At 41.6% G+C, this 22,902-nt stretch overlaps 1 protein-coding gene across 2 annotated transcripts; it reads right to left on the bottom strand.

Annotated features, from left to right (window-relative positions):
* Positions 1 to 285: 285 nt before the first annotated feature.
* FNDC7 (fibronectin type III domain containing 7) lies at positions 286 to 19,359 on the bottom strand. Of its 2 annotated transcripts, XM_019920135.3 has the most exons (10): positions 15,920 to 19,359; positions 15,399 to 15,417; positions 11,375 to 11,629; positions 9,993 to 10,253; positions 7,715 to 7,972; positions 6,829 to 7,083; positions 4,924 to 5,181; positions 4,110 to 4,364; positions 2,559 to 2,813; positions 286 to 962 (listed from the first exon to the last, which is right to left on the bottom strand). In XM_019920135.3, exons 1-10 carry the CDS (start codon positions 15,980 to 15,982, stop codon positions 649 to 651), a joined length of 2,193 nt encoding a protein of 730 aa, XP_019775694.3. In that variant the 5' UTR covers positions 15,983 to 19,359; the 3' UTR covers positions 286 to 648. The 2 variants fall into 2 exon arrangements, 1 of the variants encoding a protein (XP_019775694.3); XR_004527937.2 differs by lacking the exons at positions 286 to 962; positions 2,559 to 2,813; positions 4,110 to 4,364; ... (3 more) ...; positions 9,993 to 10,253; positions 15,920 to 19,359 and having other exon boundaries at positions 11,524 to 11,629; positions 13,109 to 15,826.
* Between the last annotated feature and the right edge of the window lie 3,543 nt (positions 19,360 to 22,902).

A 22,902-nucleotide genomic window follows, 5' to 3' on the forward strand; every position in this document is an offset into this window, starting at 1 on the left:
CAATATTTATTCCTCTTCTTGTGTTCACCTGCAAAGTTCTAGGGCTTCATCATCTCTTCATTTTATTTTATTTTAGAAATATATGAAAACTATATGACTATGCCCTGGGCAAGGTAGCAGAACGTGTTGGAATACAGAACAGGAGAATTGCTAATGTTTTTCTGCCAGCTCTGGTGAGATGGCAGTGGCTGACATTCATGTGTTTTGTGATCACAGACTGTCTGCCCACTCATATTTCCAAACCTAGCTTATGATTTATAAATTTGTTTTTTTCTGATCCTCCAACTCTCCCTCAGTCATAAGTCTGAATCTGTGCAAATAAAGGTTCAAGTCTCTTATTTCAAACATTCAGGTTGTTTGTCATGATCTCTAACGCTATGTTACAAACCTATCCCCAAATCTCAAAGCAGAAAATCATTTTAAATCTGCTTTACTGTTCAAGCAGCAAGCATCTGGTCCTTTTTCTGAAGGAGAAAAGAGAGAGAGGGATGAGAGGAGTGTCTCCAAATCAAGTAATAATAAAGCATCACAATTCCAAAGAAGCTTGGGGTCCCCAGTAGCCAGAATCTGCCTGCAGGAGGTACACAATGTCATGCCCTCTTTGACCTTCCTACATAGCAAATAAGTGTGATTGTTCTGAGTCTTAATTCACAGATTGAGTTGAGGGCTAGTTTTAAATAAAGGGTCATAATTTGTCCTACCTGAATATATTTTTTTTGGACAGAAAGTAAGCTTCAGTCCTGTCTCAGCAACTGGGGAGACCATCACGGTATATACATCCCCGCAGGGTATCTCGGTGATATCACAGAAACTGAGGCCAGCGCTTGGGGCACATGTGAAAATGCCTTTGGAACCATAGAGGTCAGTGCTGTAATTGGCAGAGCCCCTGGAGGCCTGCCAGTAGATCCGGATACCATTAGGGACCAGCCTATATAATTTCACCCCCAAAGGGCAGCAGGAACCTGAAGGATATAAACAAACAAAAACAAACACATCACTATTCCACCATCACCACAAACCTGGCCTTTGTTATTATGGGGAAACAACCTAAGTAGCCTACTCCATAATAAATGATTAGAGCAAGATTTGAGGAAGTATTCAAGTTCCTTCTGTGGTGGGTCACATGATTAGAAATCCATGTGTGAGGGTGAGGTGGGGCATGAGTTTTTAATAGAGAATAATGGTGAGGCCAAAAGTCCACGCTTGGCAGATACGTATTGTATATGACTCAAACTTTATGAGTCAAATGCACAGAATTCTTGTCAAGATCTCTCATAGTGCCCTATTTTCATATGATTTTAGTGGGATTCAATTTAAATATAATTCAGTGCATTCAGCATTAACTGAAAAGACCTATTTTGCTGAGCTGAGTAGCATGACACCTGTCGCTGGTCCACTCTCCATTGCATGCTAGCTGACTGGGTACTTTTCCTTTCTCTTTTCCTGAGTACCTTGAGCAGGCCACATATTAGGTGTCAAATGGTGGATTCCTCAGTAACTAAAATAAAAATGCTATTGTATAATAATAAAAAATTCAGTTACAGATAGACGTCTTTGATTTATTCTTTAAAAAAAAAAAAAAAGGTTTTTTAGGTGTGAAGGTAAGCAATGGGCCATATTTCCAGAACTGGATATCAAGGTGAAAAATTAGGCAGCAAACCTAATGAAAGCTAATAGGCCAAAAGGAATGATAATCCAGCTTATGTATGTGTAGCACATTTTAAGTGCTTTCATATCATGATCATTCCTATTTCTCTTACCAATGAGGAAATGGAATCAGAGAATAAGATAACGCGGTGCAGCTTAAGAAGCCAGGTCTTTAAGCTCCTAGTTAAAGACTCACTCTACTACCTTTGGGATGCCAAGATTATATTTCAACTCTCCCACCCCATGCCTCGGGGCAGATACAGCTAACTGGTCATCGTACTCTCTCCCATTAAGACTGAGAAGCATCCTTAGAAGATTTTTAGAAGAAACAGTTCTCCAAGCAGCCACTTCAATGGACTAGAATATTACCAGAGAAATCTTATTTGCTAACCCTGTACCACTACCTACTTCTCCCACTATTTCCTAGTGGCTTGGTCTTTGTGAAGAACAAGATGCAATACTGTGCTCTGTTAACCTGTTGAAATAAGAAACCATAGAAGAAGCTGGAGTGGTTTAGAAGAGTGAGGTAGTAGCATAAGAAGAAGAAGAAAGAAAAATTCAAACCAACTAGAATGTGTGATCTAAATCCTTTCTGAAAACTCTGCCAGACTGAGTTACTCTGTGCTGCAGGTAGCTGGGTCATATAAAAACCTATCCTTCTTTCAGAAAAAGTACACCTGAACCTTGTTACCAGGGGAGTTAATTCACCAACTACTAACAGAAGCCTCTGAACCTTTGAGGTCCTAAGTCAAGAGGAAAACTGTAAACATTTTAGAAAGTAATCTGAACTTACCATGCAAGCTTGGTGGAGATGCAGCATCTTTTAAAATGAGGTGGAAAGACTATGTCTGGATCTATAATAGTCAAAGTCCTTGTTGATACTCTAGAGCTAGAGGTTAGAATTCACTTACTCGAGGAATAACTTTGGTAGCCACAGTCCGCAGTCAACCCAGTGGCACTAATTGCTTTTAATGCCACTGCGTAATTGATGCCGCATGTGATGCATCCCAGGAGGCAGTGGTTTTGATGGGTGTGACACTTAGACTGTCCAGTCTGTGACTCCAGAGCTGTCACATAGGTTTGGGCGCCGGTCCCAACAGTCCAGCTCACGTTGATTACCGATTGTGTGACCTGAGTTACTGTCAGACTGGCTGGGCAGCACGGCACTTAAATGAGGAAAGAGAAAAAAATTGGGGATTTATTTCCAGTGAGGGTTATTTGTGAAAACTAACCAAGTATGGTATTTTGCCTGTGTTTCATTCAATATCCTAAATTTCTCAAACCTTCAACTGTTAATCAAAACGTCCTTAATAACTGTAAATGGAATATAACCTTTAAAAATTGTGAATCACTATATTGTAACTTCTATAACATTGTACCTCAACTATACTTCAATAAAAAGATAAATTTAAAAAAACTTTAAAATTTTTCTTTTGTTAAGTAAAATCTCATTCCCTCTGATACGTTATTTAACATCACTGTATATAGCAGGTGCTTTCCCCAAGAATGCAGTGCAATAACTGGCTATGGGTAATGTGAGATTCTCCCCAATTTTTTTCAGAATAAGAAAGAAACCCTTTGTTGTTCTCCAACTTTAACAATTCCAATTGCAAATTTTAAAGCAATGGTTGCATTCACCTTTTCTCCCAATATATCTTAACGTTTGCAATGAAATGTATTTTGCCTTTCTCATGCATTTCGTAGTACATAGTTGATATAAAAGCTCAAAATATTCTTAGCCACCTAAGACTGCCACAACCAATTCTCAACTTTTCAAAGATCCATTATACAGGATATAGAATATCTGGAATCTTCCTGCGTATTTGGCACTGTCTCTGTTATGCTGCCCTTTACGTTTCAACTTATCTAGTCTAAAGTGCCATCTATCATTGTATATAAGAGAAAATAATGTCCAAAGGCTTTAATTTGCTGAATTTCATTCACACACAATGCTATGAAGCAATAACAGCTTTCGTTTATCATGCTCTTACTGTGCATCAGGCACTCTAAGTGCTCTGCAGCATAAATAACGTAATATTCACAGCCACCCGATAAAGCCATTATCCCCTTCTAGCAATTAGGAAACTGAAACTCAGAAATCAGTTTTTAGAGAAAGATTTGAAAGGGCTGAACCAAAGAAATATATAATAAACTAGCTCATTTGGTCACTTGTTAGTTGTTTTGGTAGATTGTGTCATGGGGGAATACGAATTCAAATAAATGTTTTTGCAGAGTCAATGTATTCCTCCTTTGATGTTGGTATTTGATATATTAGAGCCTTCAGATGATACTTTTACAGAACCTGTGTGAAAGTTTTCTAAGACTGGGGCTCTTTGAAAGGCCTCTCTGAGTTTAAGGTATTTCTATCACACTTAGGGTAAATCAAATAAGAAAGTTCATGTCCTAAAACAATTCCTAAGGACCCCATTGAAGTTGAGGTTCAGGCTGTGGTGGCTACATACCCGTTTCTAAGGGCACACTGTAGCTGGGCAGGCTCCGTCCTGCTGGTGTTTCAGCCACAGCGGTGACGGAGAACACTGAGCCGCAGGGCAAGCCCCACAAGGTGCAGGACTCTCCCGTGCTGCTGCACCGGTGCAGCCCTTTCTCTCCCTGGGCAGTCACCGTGTAAGTGGCCTCATCATTAGTGGATCGCCAGTACACGTTAATCATGGAAAAGGCATCCTTCGAAACATTTTTGATTTCAGGACTGCAAGGAGCTAAGAGATTTTAGATTATGAATTGAAACAGTCAGAATCAAAAATATCACATGTGCCATTTGGTCTAAAACTGACCTTTCCCCCCCATATGAGATCATTACTTTCGACCATACCATGCACATAGGGCAAATTCATAGAGCCTTTGTGTGGAAACCTTGTTGACATTGACATATGGTATTGGGTTCCCATAGCGTCGGACTAATTAGAAAATGTTAAGGAGCCATTTGAACTCCAATAGCGAAAGTAATTAGGACAAACATTTGTGGCCTTAACCTTCATGGTGTGAATACAGGCAGGCGCCCCAAAGGTAGGAGGAAGTGAATGGCTGAGGTAATCTCTAGCAAAACCTTCCACTCTCCCCATGGTCTCCTATTTCCTTTTTGTCCTCTTTCCCTCTTCCACCTTCTCTTCTGCATCTCCTTAGTAAGACAGGGGCTCTCAGGGTCACCACAACAGGGTGGCTAATGGCAGTTAGCCTTTTTACCGAATGCCCTTCCTGAGGGACATAGCTGGGGGGAGCCGTTCAGAATCAATGAGTGAAATCTTTCCTGTATCATACCTGTGGTTATAAATCGGGAAGTACACGATGTATTGCTGCCCCGGACTTCACTGAAGGAATACACCGTGATGTTGTACTTGGTGTCACACTCTAGAGCAGAAAGGGTGCAAGCCGGAACAGTGTCATTGCATTCAACCACGCTGAACCCATCTACGGCCTTGGTTTCATAAAGTTCGGCACCACGGACAGGAGACCAGACGATCTCTACTCTGTCACTGGACACCAACACAGGGTTAATGTCACCAGGACAACAGGGGGCTGAGAGCAGGAACAGAGAGAGAGCGGAGGTCAGTACAGGAGCCATGCTGTCAGAGTGGCATTGAGTCCTGGCGTCTCTGTGCCCAGAGCCTCTGCACTACCCTCCTAAGTCACTGCCACAATCTCCTACAGGTCTGTCCAACTCCAATCCTGGCCTAACACCCACTACATAGAGGATAACTTCTCCATGCATGACATTCAAGGTTATTACAAACTCAACCCAGTCGATATGTCCAGCTGCCCCTCCCCATCCCCTGCCTCACCAGACCCCTCAATTCCCACACGCGCTTTTATTTCCCTATGCCTCAAAGATTGTGTTCGTGCTACTGGAATGAGCTTCCCTTCTTCTGCCTGACAAAATCATGTTTAGTTTAACTTTAGATCCTATCAGTCTTTCCAGACACTAAACTAGATAAAACTAGGGGGTGGAGGAGGGGAAGAAGCATTGTATTAGTAGATTTTAGAAGAGGCCCTATACTACCTCACAGACAAATTCTGACAAGTGTCTAACTCACATGGAGTTTCTCTGGAATGCTCTTGCCCCACCTACATTCCACCATCCTTAAAGGCCTCTACCAGAGGCCACTCTCTCTGGTAGACCCTCCTGTGCTCTTGAGACCTTATTGATAGCCTCTGACTCTAAATTCCAAAAGCACCAATTATTTGATTCCTTCATCTTGGTAAAAATGTAGGGGCCTAGGTTCGATCCCTGGTCAGGGAACTAGATTCCCCAAGAATGCCACAACTAAGAGTTCACATGCCACAACTAAGGAGCCCTCCTGCTGCAACTAAGACCAGGTGCAACCAAATAAATAAATATTAAAAATGCATTCCAGCTAGTATTATTATTTATATAATTATATTATTCTTGTTTGTCAATATAGTTAATTAATTTTGTCACTCACTCCATTAATTCTTTAAAAATCGAGCATCTCCCATATGCCAGTCATACTATGATAAGCATTCAGGATGAGAGATAAATAAAATACAATCCCTGCCCTTTGAAGACCCAAGCCTGGTGGAGAATAATAGTAAAAATAATAATGATGTTAATAAAAGTATTTGCATTGTGCTTTTCTCATATACAAAGACCTTTTCATATTCATGTTCTCGTTATTATTTGTCCCATTTTGCAGTAGCAGATACTAAGGAACTTAGCAAGGTAGACATCATTATTCCCATTTTGCAAATGAGTTGGTGGTCAAGTTAGGACTTAAACCCAGGTGTCCTACTCCAAAGCCCTCCACACCTTGTAGAATCTTTGCCATTGCATCCCTGTTTTCTGGGCTTGCGGAAAGAGTGAACTCTGAGACCTAAGGATCACCTCCCCTTCAGCCTTCAGCACAGGGCTGAACACTGAGTAGATCTTGGTGGAGGGTTCAACTTTTCAGAGCAAGCTTGAATAACAACATTCTTTCCCTTCTTTTCACTCCTAAACCTTTCATTCTTATTAAACTTGAGTCCACGAAGTCCAAATTCCCTAGTCTGGAAAGGATGTGAAAGAAGAGATTCACTTTCCATTCTTGGCCCTAGAATGGCTCCCAGGTGGTCTAGGTAAGTCAATAAGTGCAATGGATGATCCATTCTGCTGCTGAGTTGAGTGAACTCAGAACTCAACTCCCTTTACAAGCATCAAGTGCAACTCACCTGTGGTATAATTAAACACATCACCCAAAGGACTCTGTCCTGCCTTGTTATAGGCAAAAACACTAATAAAGTAAGTGAAGCCACACTCAGATAAGAAATTGCACTGGGTGAGGGAGGTGTTGCAGTGTACTTCCAAGCCATTGTCATTCTTCACAAAGGCCACATAATAATCACCCAGATGCACGCTGGACCAAACCACAGACAGGTGGCCAGGGGGGTCTTCTTGGATTGTCACCTTTCCAGGTGCACAAGCAACTAGGAAATGATAAATAATAAACAGTTGTGAGAGTACTGCAAGAGATTTTCTTTGCATCTTTCTATGCAAGTAGCTCTTCACTAAATGTTAGTTCTCATTCCCAAAACACACAGATATTTCTAAATTGAAGCATAGACCTCCACATATGTATGTCTTTATCTCTTTGATGAGAATGAAAGTGGGAAGATATCTAAACACATATTCCAAACTATAGACATTCCATCTTTATCTTAAAAAAATAGCTCCTACCAGGCCTAGGTCTGTGAAACATGACGTAAATAAGAGACCACTATCTGTACTGCACAGCTAGAGTTGTGTATCACTCAAACTGGATCCTAGAATATTTACAACTTTACAAATGCAAAAGAAAATAAACTAATTAGTGAAAGATCTGGAATAGGAACCAGGTTTCCTAATTTTCAGTGTTTTTTCCAATGCACGAGATCTGGTTTCACTATCAACATTATTCAAACTCATCAGAAAGTCCAACTCAACACTTTCATTTAGACCAGGCTTTCATTTTTGCTAGTTCTAGAGTGTTCTGGAACATTGTCATGTGATTATTTGTTTCCCTAATGGTAGTCACTTTGGCTTACCAACCCCCCAGTGATCTCACTCTTGTTTACATACCAGTTCTCAGGGTCACTGCTGAAATTGATCTGCTAGATCCGGCATCATTAGTTGCTAAAACTGATATCAGGTACTCGGTTCCACACTGGAGAGAGGAGATGGTGCAGGAACTGAAAGTCGTACTACAGCTCAGCCTGGAAGAGTCACTCAAAGCCATCACGGTATAGTTGAAAGCTCCTTCTGTCGGTGCCCATGAAACATATGCCTCCAGAGAACCACTATCAAAAGAGACTTGAATGTTGGCAGGAGCACGAGGACCTACATTTTTGAGAAACAATTAAGATTTTTGCAGTAACCTCAAGAACCCAAGTAAGATTTGACCTAACAATATTGCAGAGCTTGGAGGATGGAGTACTCCAATCATATGATACTTGCAAGTGTACAAAGCATAAAATTGGGATTTAGGGTACCTGAGAACTGGTAACACATCTCCCATTAACTATGCAAACTCATAACTAGCTATATGACTTAGGCCATGTTATTTAATCTTTTTGTTATTTATTCATTTATTTTTCTCATCTGTAAAACAGATCCTAGCACATAGAGGTACTAAATAAATATCTTGAATAAATGAATGAGTGAACGCACAATTTGATAAGTGATAGAAATAATTAAATGAAATTATAAATGTGAAGGGCTAAGAGGGCCATGTGGGTATGTTATCAAGTGGTAGGTCAAATATTCTCTTATAGATTGATAAAGTTAAACAGATTAGTTTCAACAACATTCCTTCTTTACTTTTGACACATGCTAAGATATGTAAGAGCTTTTAGGTCACAGCTGTTTACAGAAGAGAAGACTTTCTATTCTAAATCAAAGGGAAAAAAAGAAAGTATCAAGTGTGATGGTCACACAGGAAGGCAGTTTTTTAGCATCTCCAAAACGATTTCCTCTGCATTCTTAGAAATATGCCTTCCTTTCATCAGGCTAATCCGCCTAAAAAACCTTGAGGCCCTCAATAAATGTTTGTGGAGAGAAAGAATGAGTGAATGTCTTGGAAGAGGCCCAGAGAGACTGGTTTGTCACAGACATCCTGACTCACCAGGCCCATCATGAATCACCTTAGGGCCACCTTGCTCTGATTTCTACCTGGAGAAGTAATATAAAAGGCAAACCCTTCACTTCTCCCTACATTTCTGCTTCGGCCTATAGACAATGGGGCTTCTACTCCCCTCCAAAGTAGGAACTGTTGGAGAGAACATTTCTGGTTTCTTTCCACTTTATCCTTGGTCCTCCCCAAGAGATGAAACAGCTAATCTGGTTGGTGAGTCCGGCATCTACTAGGCCATATTGTCAGAGGATGACTCACTCTGCCTCAAGAGAAGGAAAAATCTCTCTCCTTCCCTCTCTCTCCATCTCATTCTTTTGGCTCAGAGCAGCAGCTTAGTTTGGTTATCATGTAGTAGGATGCCCCGGTCAGGTATCCCTGCAATGAGGATTGTGAGAACACACACCATGCATCAGCTTCTCAGCCTATAGCTGGAGGAGAGGTGGTGGGAAGCCCCTCGTTGACCTCAGGCCGAAACTGAGGACTTTGGGAAATATATCTGAAATATTGATTCCCACCACAGCACAAAATGCCATAACAGGAAGTTTGTTGTTTCTGTTGCTGTGCCTCTAGAGCAATGCCAGCTGAAAGTGGGGACACACTCATTAAATGTCTGCTGAATAAATTCTTGTTTGGCCCAGTTTTTTTTGTCTCTACTCCTGGTCTGAACCTATGAAGGGACAAGAGGTGACTGGTAAACCTAATAAGAATTATCTCCTACTGTGTGATATTGAACATGTAAGCTGAAAATAAGTTGGCTCTGGGTGGGTGGTGCCATGCTCTGTGCGCTCTGAGCAGCATTTCTTTTTTCTTTTTTTTTTTTTTTTTTTGCGGTACGCGGGCCTCTCACTGTTGTAGCCCCTCCCGTTGCGGAGCACAGGCTCCGGACGCGCAGGCTCAGCGGCCATGGCTCACGGGCCCAGCCGCTCCGCGGCATGTGGGATCTTCCCGGACCGGGGCACGAACCCGTGTCCTCTGCATCGGCAGGCAGACTCTCAACCACTGCGCCACCAGGGAAGCCCTGAGCAGCATTTCTTTACACATGCCGTAAGCATTTAAACCACCGAGGAGGAATTATCAAGACACTATAAATAAGCTCATAATAAATTTAAATAGCTGCTGCCAGCTGCTCTGTACTTACCACTTAACGCTGCTCTCAGTGACTGCAATGCACAGCCCTTCTCATTAATCAAAAAGGAGAAGGTTGGGACTGAGCTGCAAAGTCCTTACCTGTTCTCTGATTGCAGGTGGAGTCATCCCCAGGTGTTCCGCTGGCATTCCACGCATAGGCCTTTATGGTGTAGAGAGTCCCAGCGTCTAAACTGGTGAATGTCAAGGAGGTGTTGGTGGTATTTTCTTTCCATATTCTCCCCAAACCATTAGCTCGCATAATGGACACAGAAAATCCAGTTGCCATATATACGGTTTCCCACTGCACAAGAATAGAGTCTGGGCTTGGAGAGCTTACTTGTAGAATTGGTGCAGCCAGCACTACAAAGACAAAAACCTGTGCATTTGTGTTACGAAAGTGCAAGAGAGGCTAATTCAAATTTAGGAACAGGTAATTTGAGGCTGATTATCCATATTATGAAAAAATTATTTACTTTGCAATAGGATTCATGACAGAGTTCCATTAAACAATTGGTATTTAAATGTGTATTAATTACAGATGACTCAGCAGAGGAAGGGGGAACAGAGAAATTCTAATATTAGGCATACCTTCAACTGGAAGTTGGTAAGAAATTAGATAAAACCTCCCTGTAATCATAATATAAATCAATGGGGGGAATGATAGTTTATACTATTTTAACATGCACGCAACCTTTCAGAAATATGCTGAGGTACAACTTTATCAAATCAATTTAAGTCATGCTGATGACAAACTCTAAATAGTTTTATTTCCAACAAGTCAAAGTGCAGCAAAATCACTTCTATGTGTTCTTTATTCCACATGGTCTTTATTGATAATTGAGGTTAAAAACAGAAATCCCTGGGCTTCCCTGGTGGTGCAGTGGTTGAGAATCCACCTGCCAATTCAGGGGACATGGGTTCGATCCCTGGTCCGGGAAGATCACACATGCTGCGGAGCAACTAAGCCCGTGTGCCACAACTACTGAGAGTGCACTCTAGAGCCCACGAGCCACAACTACTGAGACCGTGTGCCACAACTACTGAAGCCCGCACACGCTAGTGCCCATGCTCTGCAATGAGAAGCCTGCGCACCGCAACGAAGAGTAGCCCACACTCTCCACAACTAGAGAAAGCCCGCACACAGCAATAAAGACTCAATGCAGCCAAAAATAAATAAATATATTTATAAAACAAACAAACAAACAAAATGAAACAGAAATCCCTTTTTCAGAGATTTAAAAGCACGGATGCTTTTAAAGATACTCAGAAATGGGTTTTATTTTCCAAAGCATCTGAAATTTACATACCACCTCCTCCACAGACATTTGAATTCCAAAAAAAAAGTCACTTGGTGGCTTTCACTTCTGAGCCTTGAATCATAGACATTCACATGACACAGAATTACATCATGCATTTGCATCCTTAGTATAATTGATCCAGGTCACAAGCAATTGCTCAACAGAGGATGAGCAACCAGCTACCTGTCTTTGCCTGTTTTGGAGGCGATGCCTGGCTTCTCCCAGCAGGACTGATGGATCTGATGGTGATTTGGTACAAGGTTGCAGCCTTCAGGCCCGTCACAGTGCCTGGGGAACTGGCCACCACGGTTTCAATGACAGCGTTCCCGTCTCTGGCCGTGAGGAGGTAACCAGTGGCCCCTGGCACTGTAGCCCATTCCACAGTGATACTGTTGCTGAGTTTTGAATACGCCTGATCGATAGTGGGTATTTTGGGAGCTGAAAGAGATTTTGAAGGTGTACATTAGCTAGGGTACCTGTAAGGATTACTTCTTTCATCATTTTACTTTCAAACTAAGTCATTCTCATGTCATCCTTCAGACTTAAACCTTGCCCTTGTTTTCCAGATTAAGAAACAAACAAACAAACAAAAAAAAAACAGAGGAAAAGAAAGGCAAAGCTACTCTCCAGAAGAGAGCAAGAAAGCTCAAACCTCCCATTCAGGAATGGGACTTCAAAGAGGTTTTTCCCAGTTGCCTCCGGGACAATTTGCACTTTTTGTACTTTTAAAAGAGTTAACTAAGAGTAGGGAGCGATTTGGGAGAAGAACTCTGAGGGGAGGGAGAGAGAAACTGAGGGCTCCCATTCTGGAGGCTAATCCAGTCTGGCTTCTGTGAATCCCCAGGCATGCTTTGTCACGGGCCTCCCCTCCCTGCCCCACCTCTATGCGACGTCTCCAGCAAGGGTCCACCTTCATACCCCACCTCTGTCGAGGCTGTGATTTCCACCCACGCACTTTGCACATTTTCCAAGTGGCATTTAATCTAACGGAGGAAGGGGGAGAATTGAGTTCTTTGCTTCATAATTGAGCATACTGTCTTTAATATTATCAGAGTGTAACACTTTTCAGATTCTTCTATATAAAATAAAAATAAACTTTATTCTCTCCTTCTGTATCAAAACATCTGCCCCAGCCTAAGAATGGGATGCCGGAGTCCCTCCTCACCTGGGCCTGGCCATGGTTTGCCAGGAGGCCGTGAATGCTTATGTCATGAGTTTACACAAGGCATTCCTATACTTTGGGCATGGGCTAGAAGATGCAACGTGGTAATCAGATTTACTGCTCTGCAAAACTCCACGGACTCAAAAATGCCCCGGGTGTAGGAGGTCCAAGTAGAAGAAAAGGTCAAACAAAAATATCTGGGTTTTAGGTTTGGAGCTGGCAACTGGTCTTTTATATTTATTGTACTGCATTTGCTGGGTAAAATCACTATATGCCAAGTTCAAAACTAAAGTGCAAAACAAAACTCTAGGGCAAAGAGGAGAAGTAAATACCGTCCAAATGTGTGATTTGCCAGTATCAACTCCCTCCCTCCAACAGACCCTAACCTGCAAAACGTGATACAGACAACTTCTCTTTCTGTACCCATAGCCCAGAAAGTTGGCTTTGGCAGCATCTCAGAAATAACCACGCTGCAAGAATGAACAAAGAGTCCACTGTGCACTGGCCAGACGTTCCTTGAACATCACCCAGGACTGTCTCCTTTGCCATCAAAAGAAAACTGTGATGGTTATAAATGCTGGGGAAAAGTTGCAGGGGCTCATCTTAGCCATTTGCCAGCAGAAGCTGACTCTGCGGGAAGCGCCTATGTCCCCTCCCTGTTGTAGGATAGAAAGCTCCCGCAGGGGTCTCACATTTATCCCTCCTACACACTCATCCCTTTTCTGCTCCCCCAGTTATTTGTTCTCTGTTAATACCTTCTTTCCTCTAACTTTGCGGTGTCTCTCAATCCCTGCTGCTTCCTTTGTCCCCATTGTTCATCTTATCTCCTGTTAGCCGGTCCTGCTCATTGGAATGGACTAATTTCCTGGATAAATGACAACCAAACTAGACATTGTCGTGACAGTGCCTTCATGGAGTGGCTTGAAAGGCATCTAAAAGGCTGGCATGACACCGGCTATCTCCCCACAGGCCTGTCAAGGGGCCTGAGGACTCCACAAAATTTGTCGTATTGAATTGAGCTGGGAGGGGCACATTTGCCCAGCATAGTAGTACATGAAGCCAGTATCAGCAGGATGAAACGCGGTGTTTCATGATGGGAAAATAGCAAAGGATTTGGATTTCAGAATGCTGGGTTTGAGCCCTGGCTCTGCCATTTACTTCTGTCTATGAACATGTACAAGTGATTTAACCTCTTCTAGTCTCAGTTTTCTTCCTTGAGTATATGGAATATTAATAATTCCTACATCTTTGAGTTTACTTTGAAATGTAAAATATTTACATATTAAGGTGGTAAAGATTAAGTAAAATAGTGAATGTAAGGGCACATTGAAAGGTAGGAAGGGTTAGTGTGTGTGTGTGTGTGTTTGTGTGTGTGTGTGTGTGTGAACCACGACGAGCAATTTTGGGGTTTGGAAAAGCCAGACTGCAGGGCGCTGCCATGGAGGGGTTGCTGCCAGGGAAGGTGGGATTATGGAGACTCTGGGGTAAGCACAGGCTGGAGAGACAGATTGCCTGTTTACACATGGTTCTACAGCAGGATCTGACCAGTAACAGCAATGAAAAAAGATCAACACCTCTGTACTATGTTTCCCTGAAAGAGATGAGAAGATTGAGCAGGACGTGTAAGTCTCCATAAATTAGCAGCAGTTCTTCACTCTTTCTTTGTTCTGTATTTGGCCCGCTTACTGCACTGATGAAAGAGAAAAATTTATTCTCTAGATTTGCAATCAACCACTCTGATTAGTCAAAAATGAAAGCCTTTGAGTCACAGCATCTGTGCATTCTACCAACTCAGAGATCTAAATTAGTCCACGTGGCCCCAGTGGCCAGAGCCCAAAAAGAATCAGAACACACACACCCCAAATGAAACCTCCTATACAGTATCAATAAAACACATCACGTCTATTGAAAAGACAGGATGAATCAATTAACAGCCTCACCGGTACATCAGTCTGCCTCTTTCTTTTTCTCAAATAGTGTGGATAACGTGGGACTAAAAAGAGGCCTGTTCTGAGGGCTCAGTGTGTCCTGTGGTCCTGGGACCCTCTAAGAGACAGCAGAACTGGATTTTATCCAATCGAAGGGCCACTGATTTTTTAAAAATCACTTTGTTTATGGCTAAACAGTCCTTCTCACAGCTTCCTGGTCAATCCTGAAGGTGTCTCAAGAATAAGTGAGTAAGAATAAAGCATGAAATAATAATTTTTAAAAACCTATTATATAAGCACGGATTTTATGGCTCAGCCAAAAATCTATATCAAACATTTTAATTGCCTTATTTACATTTCCTTTTCTGTGGTATATACAAAATAATAAATAATATTTGTTCTTATTTGTGCTGAATTACTAAGAGAGTTTATTGGTGATATAATTGATATTATATGGTTCCTTCAGTTAATCTAAATTCCATTGAACATAAGTTTCCATTCTAGGGACTTAAATTTCTAGAATGTATGAGCCAGCAGAGGCCTGTAGAGAAATTATCCTCGCCTTCAGTCATTTATTCAAGAAAAATGGTGATAAAATCTCTTAAAAGAAAGCCTTTTTCCAGCTCTGGGTTTTCATTGTCTATATTTTAAGGATGCAATATCAGAAGTATAAAATCTTTTTTATTAGAGAATCTAATCTTTTTATTAGAGAATCTTTTATTAGAGCATCTTTTATTAGAGAATTTTGATCAAAACTGTTTCTAGTTTTCTCCTCTAATTCCTTAGAAGACAAATTAGGCTCTTCACTAAAATTTTGTTTCTTTGACTGGAATGATGATCATTGTAATACTTTACTGATGGTTAACCATGTTTGAGAAAAATCTATGACTGCATGACTCTATACATCTCAGGACTCAAGAAGAATATCTTATGAGGATGTATCTTTAAATTTTGATCCATGTATTTGTCTTACCAGTTACACTCACAGTGTGAGTGCTCAGAAAATGTTGAATATTTTTCCTGGTATAGCCTTTATATTTCAGGGTAGCCCAGGAATTAACAATGGAAATTAAAATCAAATACGGGGAGGGTAAACTTGCATTTCAGAGAATGTTACCTGTTTTTGTTGAAGCAACCTGAAAAAAGGAAAGTTTAGAATATTAGAACCATAAAGAAAAACATCATTTGGGGAAATGTAAAACCTAAGTCAGAGCAGTAATATACTTAGCACAACATGTTTATACATAGTGTGAGCAATCTTCCAATCCACACACACTATTTGCACAAATTATTTTCAACACTCAGATCTACCACAATCCTAAATAAAATTGAGAGGATGGAGAGAGATCACATTACTGTTTCATTTTTCTCCCTGAATCTGCCTATTGAACTAAGTCAGTAGCTGCTGATGGATTTTTCAGAAATCTTTGTTCTTAAAACATAATGATATTCTTGTTTTCTTTCACTAGTAAATTGCATTAAATTTCAAACACACAAACATATACAATCATGGTATGCCTCCAAAGTATTTTGATTTCCATCTCCCCACCCCTGAAGCCCTCAAAAAAAGAGAAAGATATTGAATGTATCTTTTTTTCCCCCTAAATAGTTGCAGGTAGGTCGGAATGGTGAACTCACCATTTTAAGGCAGATAAGACTGAATCCAATCACAGACAAACATTTCACCTGTCCACCAGCCATCCTGTTGGACTGAGCACTCACATGGCACACAACAAAGTGGGCAGGGTCCTCTTTGGTCCCCGGGTGGGCAGCACTGTTTGTCGCTGGGATGTGGGGCTGTGATTCTGGGAACAGACCCCGGGAAGTAGCTCCTCCCCTTCTGTGTGGAGCTGACCTGTAACTAGGGGCACCTGGAGACTGGCAGGTACAGGTATTGCAAAGACTGAAAGAAAAGAAGAGAGTGGAAGAAAGCTATGCCAAGCGGGTCAAAATGCTACTGTAACATGGGTTTCAAGGTGATGTGTAGAATGCTCCCCTTTTCTATTAAAAATTCTTTTCTAGATAAAAACTTTATGAAGCTGTATAGAAATTATTGACATAGTGAAATGATTCTTTTAAACTTGGGGATCCTGACCAGTTTTATTTTTTCTTTTTCACCTTTATTTGTTGTTCTTATTGTTGTTTCAGTACAAAGTGATTGGTTCTGCTGTCGGCTGGTGTGGAGGGATTGGGGACATGTTGTTTAAGGGTAGAAACTTAAAACTAGTAGATAAGAAGTTCTGGGAATCTAACGTACCACATAGTGATTATAGTTAACAATAACGTACTGTAAACTTCAAAGTTGCTAAGAGACTAAATCTTAACTGTTCTCAACACAAAAAAGAAATGGTAATTATGTGATGCGATAGAGATGTTAGCTAATGCTACTGTAGTAATCATATTACAATATATAAATGTATCAAAGTAACACTTGTGCACCTCAAACTTATGCCTCAAACTTGACAGTGTTATGTGTCAGTTACATTCAAGAAAGGAAGGAAGGCAGGAAGGCAGGAAGGAAGGAAGGAAGGGAGGAAGGGAGGGAGGGAGGGGGAAAGGAAGAAAGAAAGGGAAAGGGCAGCAGCATGTCCCTGTGCTGAGAAAGACAATGGGAGGTCCTTAATGAGCACATTAAATCCATCCATCCCCAGTACCTCCCTGCCATTTACAAAAGGGATTACAAAAGTGGGGAGGAAGCATTTGTTCATTATCTGAATTATTGTAATGGTTTCATGTGTGTATACATATGTCAAAACATTGAGTTTATATTATAAATATGTGCAGTTTATGGTATGTCAGTTTTACACCACTGAAGTTGTTTAAAAAAATCAGTCTAACTCAGCGCTCTAAGATCCTTCTACTAAACCACTCTGTCTTCTATGAGTTGACTACTATGAATTCAAGGTATTTTCATTTGTGCATTTAACAAGTATATATGGAGTACCTACTGTATACCAGGCATTGTTCTGGACACTGGGGATATAAACATAAGCAAACCAGAACTCTGTGCTCATGGAACACACACTCTAGCAGAAGAAGGCCAAAAGAAGCAGCTAACGTTAGAAGTATCTAATGTCAGGTGTTGCTAAATGTTATGAAGAAAAATAAAGCAGAGTAACAGGAGAGAATATTGAGGGATAGAGTTTAGTTTGTGTACCATGGTCAGAGAGGACTTCTCCAGCAATGAGGTGCTTGAGCATGGGCATCAGGGAAGTGAGGATGAGTCCCTTGGAAACCTAGGAAAAGAATATGCCAGACAGAGGGGAGAGGAAGGGCTAGCTGAGTTTAGCTGAGTCTTTCTCAGGCTTGCCCTTAGCTAAGAGCTGCCTTGCTCAAAGTCACACCCTCTTCCCTGGGGTGCCCACATCTGAAGACTGGGAGATCAACAAATATAGTTTCACCTTGCCTGATATCAGGAGGGGAGAGCTGAATGGTGCACTATGGCATCTACCAGGGTCGGGGGAGGGTGAGACTAGAGAGGCACCTAGGGAGCAAAATTTTAAGGAGGCCCCACTCTCAGGTTCACACAAACCCAGAGTTCCAGAGGTTTATGGTCATGAATTCAAAGAGATACCAGTCAGCATGATTGTGTATTTTTTCTGGTCATGTGCAGGCACAGAGTGGGCTGAGAGTTGTATTTAAGTAGGACTAGGGTATTACTAGACAAGTATGATGGAGAGAGACTGCAGCAAGGGAATTGAGAGTGTTTACAAGGAAGTGATTTATAACATTGGACTGTGGAAACTAAGCTGGGTGGGCAAGGAAGTGAGGCTTGCTGCCCTGTCTCACTACCACGGAGGCAGGGGGGACTGCAATGCAGAGTGAAAAGTCAGCAGGAGCAATAGGCTGGAGAACCCAGTGGAGTTAAAGAATTGTCGGAAAGGATATGAGAGGGAAGTAAGCAGAAAATGGAGGAGTTGGTGAGTAGAGAATGGGATGTTTGAAATGGAAACTCCGGAGAAGTTTCAGTTATTGATGATGGGCCAGTTCTAGGATGTAACCATGGGAAATGGCAGCTAGGTCAGGCAGAAGAAAAACATCATTGGAAGTCAGGCGATCAAGAAATTGAGAGGCCCGAGAATTGGAAAGATTGTTCAGTGGGTATTGGAATTACTAAGAATTCTAACAGTAGTGAGGAAAGAGGTATTGAGACGTTTGTTAAACTCTAAGGATTAAAATACTAGGGGAGTATCTTTTGAGGTCTGTGAATGACATGAACAACTGAGGGATAATGGATGGTATAATCTGATGACATGAACCTTAGAGGAGCTGGGAGGTTCAGGGAAAAGGGAGAAACAATGATCTGGAAGGACAATGATTTTATGCTAGCAACTGATTTCTGGCTAATGTCAACTTCTTAGTTGCTGTCAAACAGGTTATGTTTTATTGCTGAGCCGTTCCATGGAGAAATAATGCATATAAAGCAGTTGTTTTGTAATATAAATTTACTTTAAAATTTTGAATTACTAAGCTTACCAACTGTCTGAAATTCTCTTTTCAGGAATGGGACTCCGCAAAGCAGTAAATGCTTGAGTTTTGGTCCTGAGGGGTACGGAGCTAAGACGATGAAGAGGTGAAGCAGTTATAAGAGTGAGTCTGTTTAGAGAATTCCCTGGTGGTCCAGTCAGTGGTTAGGACTCAGTGCTTTCACTGCCGGGACCAAGTTCAATCCCTGGTTGGGGAACTAAGATCCTGCAAACTGCACGGCGTGGCCAAAAAATAAATAAATAAATTTAAAAAATCAAGTTTAAAATTTTTTAAAAAATAATAAGAGTGAGTCTGTTTAAACATTCTTAGTGTACTAATGGGGTAATACGAGGAGAATCAAGATTAGTCAATCATCCAAAGTCCAAGAGAAGGGCTGAAAAATAAAAGACAAGAACGTCCCTGATGGCGCAGTGGTTGGGTGTCCGCCTGCTAATGCAGGTGTCACGGGTTTGATCCCTGGTCCGGGAAGATCCCACATGCCGTGGAGCAACTAAGCCCGTGCGCCACAACTACTGAGCCTGCGCTCTGGAGCCTGTGAGCCACAACTACCGAAGCCCGCGCGCCTAGAGCCCGTGCTCTGCAACAAGAGAAGCCACAGCGATGAGAAGCCCGCGCACCGCAATGTAGAGCAGCCGCCACTCACTGCAACTAGAGAAAGCCCACGCGCAGCAACGAAGACCCAACTCAGCCAAAAATAAATAAATTTTTAAAAAAAGGTTAAAAAAAAAGATAAAGACAAGGGGTTGGAATGAAAGAGAGAGAAAATGTTAGGATGCTGTATAACAAGTCATCAGCTTTCTAACCCACAATACCTGTGTCCATGTTTCTTGACATCTAACCTCCTTTACTAAGCTAATGTTAAATATTTTAGTTTTTGTTACTTAGTATACAATTCCAGATTTCAAATCTGTAACGCTAGGATTTGTTTCGCTGAGAGTGACAGAAAACCTGTAAAGAAAGTGGCTTAAACGGAAGTTTCTTTCTGATATAAAATATTGGAGCAGAGCATCCAGGAGTGTATGGCAATTCTAGTCCATGGAGTCAGAGACCCAGGCTCCTTTCAATTCTTTAGTTGCTCATCTCTAGAATGAGGCCTTCTTCTTATTGATCCAAGATAAAGCTCCAGGTATCATATCAAATTTCTAAGCAGCAGAATTCAGTAAGGGGAGAGGGAAAAGATGAACTATATGCCAGTAAGCTCTTAAGAAAGGTTCCTTCTGCCACTTACAACCTGTTGGTCAGAAGTTGGTCTCATGGCTATGTCAACTGAGCTGAAAGGAAAAAAAAAAGGCATACACAGTCAAAAAATTCTATTGCTATGGAAGAAGGGAAGAATGGAGACTTAACAGTGGGCAGTCTCTGCCACATCAATGAACGAATAAGGTATAAGCATAAGGCATAAGCTTAGGGCAGAATTTGCAACATTTAACAGAAGGATAGAGAGAAGTAAGGAGGAAAATGGGATAGAGGTGATTGCAGCTAATCTTATAGTTTGGGGAAGAGAAGGCAGCAAGTATAGGGACTTTCCACTTGATAGTCTCTACGTGAAGTGAGTATGAGTATGGAGGTGGAGTAGGGGACTTAAGAAACTAGTGAAGCTTTGAAATACCCATTGTAGGGGAAATAAAAAGAATTGTTTAGTGATACAGAAGGAATACAGAGTAGACTTGATTGTCCAGGAAAAGACTGGACACTATGAGATTTACGGTTGTCCTCATTCATACTCCATCCTTCCACTATACCTGTACCTCCCCCTTTTGCTTTTGGGGAGACCATTTCTACCAAGGAAAAGGAATTGTACCTAGGACTTCTTTTTTGACTTCCTTGCCAAGTCCAATCAAGTAGATGACATTTTCTTACTGGTGCCGAGTGCAGACAGATAAGAATTAAATGTCAAGGAAATTGACAGGAAGACCTTCACTGATCAGGGATCCCTGGTGGTTACAATAGAACAAACTAGAGTTAGGCTCATGGTTCCAAGGAAGAGAAACTCAGGCTATCTTATGGGAAACAGAGGAATTGCAAGAATACCCACTGACCATACTGGAAAACAAAAAACACTAGAAAGCCAGCAAGAAGCGAGGCAGCTTCAGGGTAGTTATTTATCGTGGTATCTCTTTCACATGAGCCTCTTCACATCACAGCTATACAAGTCTTGTTCATTCTTCTAAGGACTGGACAATTTTTAGCTCTCAGTCAAAATTCTAGAAGGGGCCAGTCTGATTCATTTACATAATTCTCAACAAATTTACTGGGTTGAGTCCTTTATACTGGACTACATCAGGGGTTATCAACCAAACTAATGAAGTGGCTCCCTTATGACTGGTATCTTAATCCACGGTATCAGTCAGGGGGGATACAGAAAACACACAGTAATTTGAACAAGGAAAATTTTATATAAAGAATTACTAACAAGCAACAGGGGATTAATTACTAAGGGTAAAGAAAGCTCTTAAGAATTCAGAAATAGCGGCTATAGGAGCAGCCACTACCTCTAGGACTGAGGCAGAGGACCCAACGAAGGAGCAAATTTTGAAGTTTCCATTGCAAGGCTGAGATTCAGATTTTGTTGGAGAGGGTGCGGCTGCGACCCACTGAAGCCCAGGGCTGGAGAGGAGGGCGTTGTCAACAAAACTAGTTAGGAAGGCACCCCACTGGGTGTGCCGAGACTTATTGGGAAGTTGCCAGCTGGTGCACCAAGACATGCTGGGAAGCCGGCAGGGGTACCAATGGACCTGCTGGGAAACACCCTCTTTTGAGGTGCCACTGGGTGTCCTACATGCCACTGGCCCCCACACACTGCAAAAGCAAGAAAAAAGAAAACACACCGAAAAGAAAACACACAAGAACCAGGAAGAGAAGCTCCTTTCTTCTGCAGCATCCCTTCAGCATCTTCTGACAAGCTTAACAAAACTTGCCAGCAAGCAAGAGAAATAAAGGGCTTAGCTCCTGTATCACAAAGCAGAGCAATGAAGGGTGGACTTAGGAGCCAAGAAATAGATAACCAGCACATCTACAAATCAGTGGTGGTCCCTACACAAGGCTCAGTATAATGCAATTTCCCAGAACAGGGGTCAGAGACAGAGCACTTCATTCCGGAAGAAATGTTCACTGGATCAGTACTTGGATTGGCTTAGATGAGTCCAGCATCTAAGAAATTTCCTCTTTTGGTACTATTGAATATCAAGGACACTGGTGATTTCAGAATTTCTAAATAGGAGGGAAGGAGAGAGGGCAAGAGTACTTCTCTTGCCGGCAAGCACTGTCATTTTTTGTTTTCACTTAGTTTATTCAAAATGTTAGGAATTTATTTGTGGGTGGTGGCTAAATCCACTGACTCAATAGAGAAATAATTCGGCTTCAGAATGGCTAGAAAAAGTACTGACAAAGGAAAACAAGCTTTACAGATTTGCGGACTTTAGGTGCTTGCAGATTAGGGAAGCTTACATGAGGATTTTCCGTATTCTTTTTTTTTTTCGGCCGCACCACGCGGCTTGTGGGATTTTAGTTCCCCGACCAGGGATTGACCCCAGGCCTTCGGCAGTGAGAGCAAGGAGTCCTAACCGCTGGATTGCCAGGGAATTCCCTACTTCTCCTGATTCTTGTAATAAAACGTCATGGCTTATATGTTACATGAAATGCAAAAAAGGTCAGCTGTTTATCTTGAACAAGTATAACTCATTTTTCCAGTAGGCTGAAAAGACACCACCCCCCCAACCTGAATACATTTTACCTGTGCAATACATTATGGATCATGATTATGTAACAGAAATTCAACTATCAATGCTCTGAGAAACAGAATAATGGATTTCAAGTCAGCTACAATGGTGAAGATTTCCAGTTGATTGTATTCATGCTGTCATGTTTCCTACAGTTGACAAATGTTGATGGGCAATGATCCTAAAGTGAAAAATGCCACTTCAGAACTATTTGCAGGGTTCAAGATCTCACAGGATACGATGAATTTCAGAGACTGTCAGGAAGTGTTCCTTCCCTATAATTTCAGCTCTACCTTATATGCTGTCATTGGGCTAGCCATTCAAGGCTGAATCCAACATTAACAAGATGATAGAATCAGATCAGGACCAGAACCAACTTAAAGTCCACCAGCTGAACAATATAATCAGTGAGAA

The sequence above is a fragment of the Tursiops truncatus genome, chromosome 1, assembly GCF_011762595.2.
Source record: "Tursiops truncatus isolate mTurTru1 chromosome 1, mTurTru1.mat.Y, whole genome shotgun sequence".
NCBI classification, from domain to species: domain Eukaryota; kingdom Metazoa; phylum Chordata; class Mammalia; order Artiodactyla; family Delphinidae; genus Tursiops; species Tursiops truncatus.

Bases quoted from the DNA above. Each gene is read 5' to 3' on its own strand.
- FNDC7 (XM_019920135.3), bottom strand. From the start codon at position 15,982: ATGGCTGGTGGACAGGTGAAATGTTTGTCTGTGATTGGATTCAGTCTT. The intron at 7,973-9,992 runs GTAAGGACTTTG...TCAAAAATGTAG, and splicing joins CACCTGCAATCAGAGAACAG to GTCCTCGTGCTCCTGCCAAC. The intron at 5,182-6,828 runs GTGAGTTGCACT...TCCTGCTCTCAG, and splicing joins TGTGTTTAATTATACCACAG to CCCCCTGTTGTCCTGGTGAC.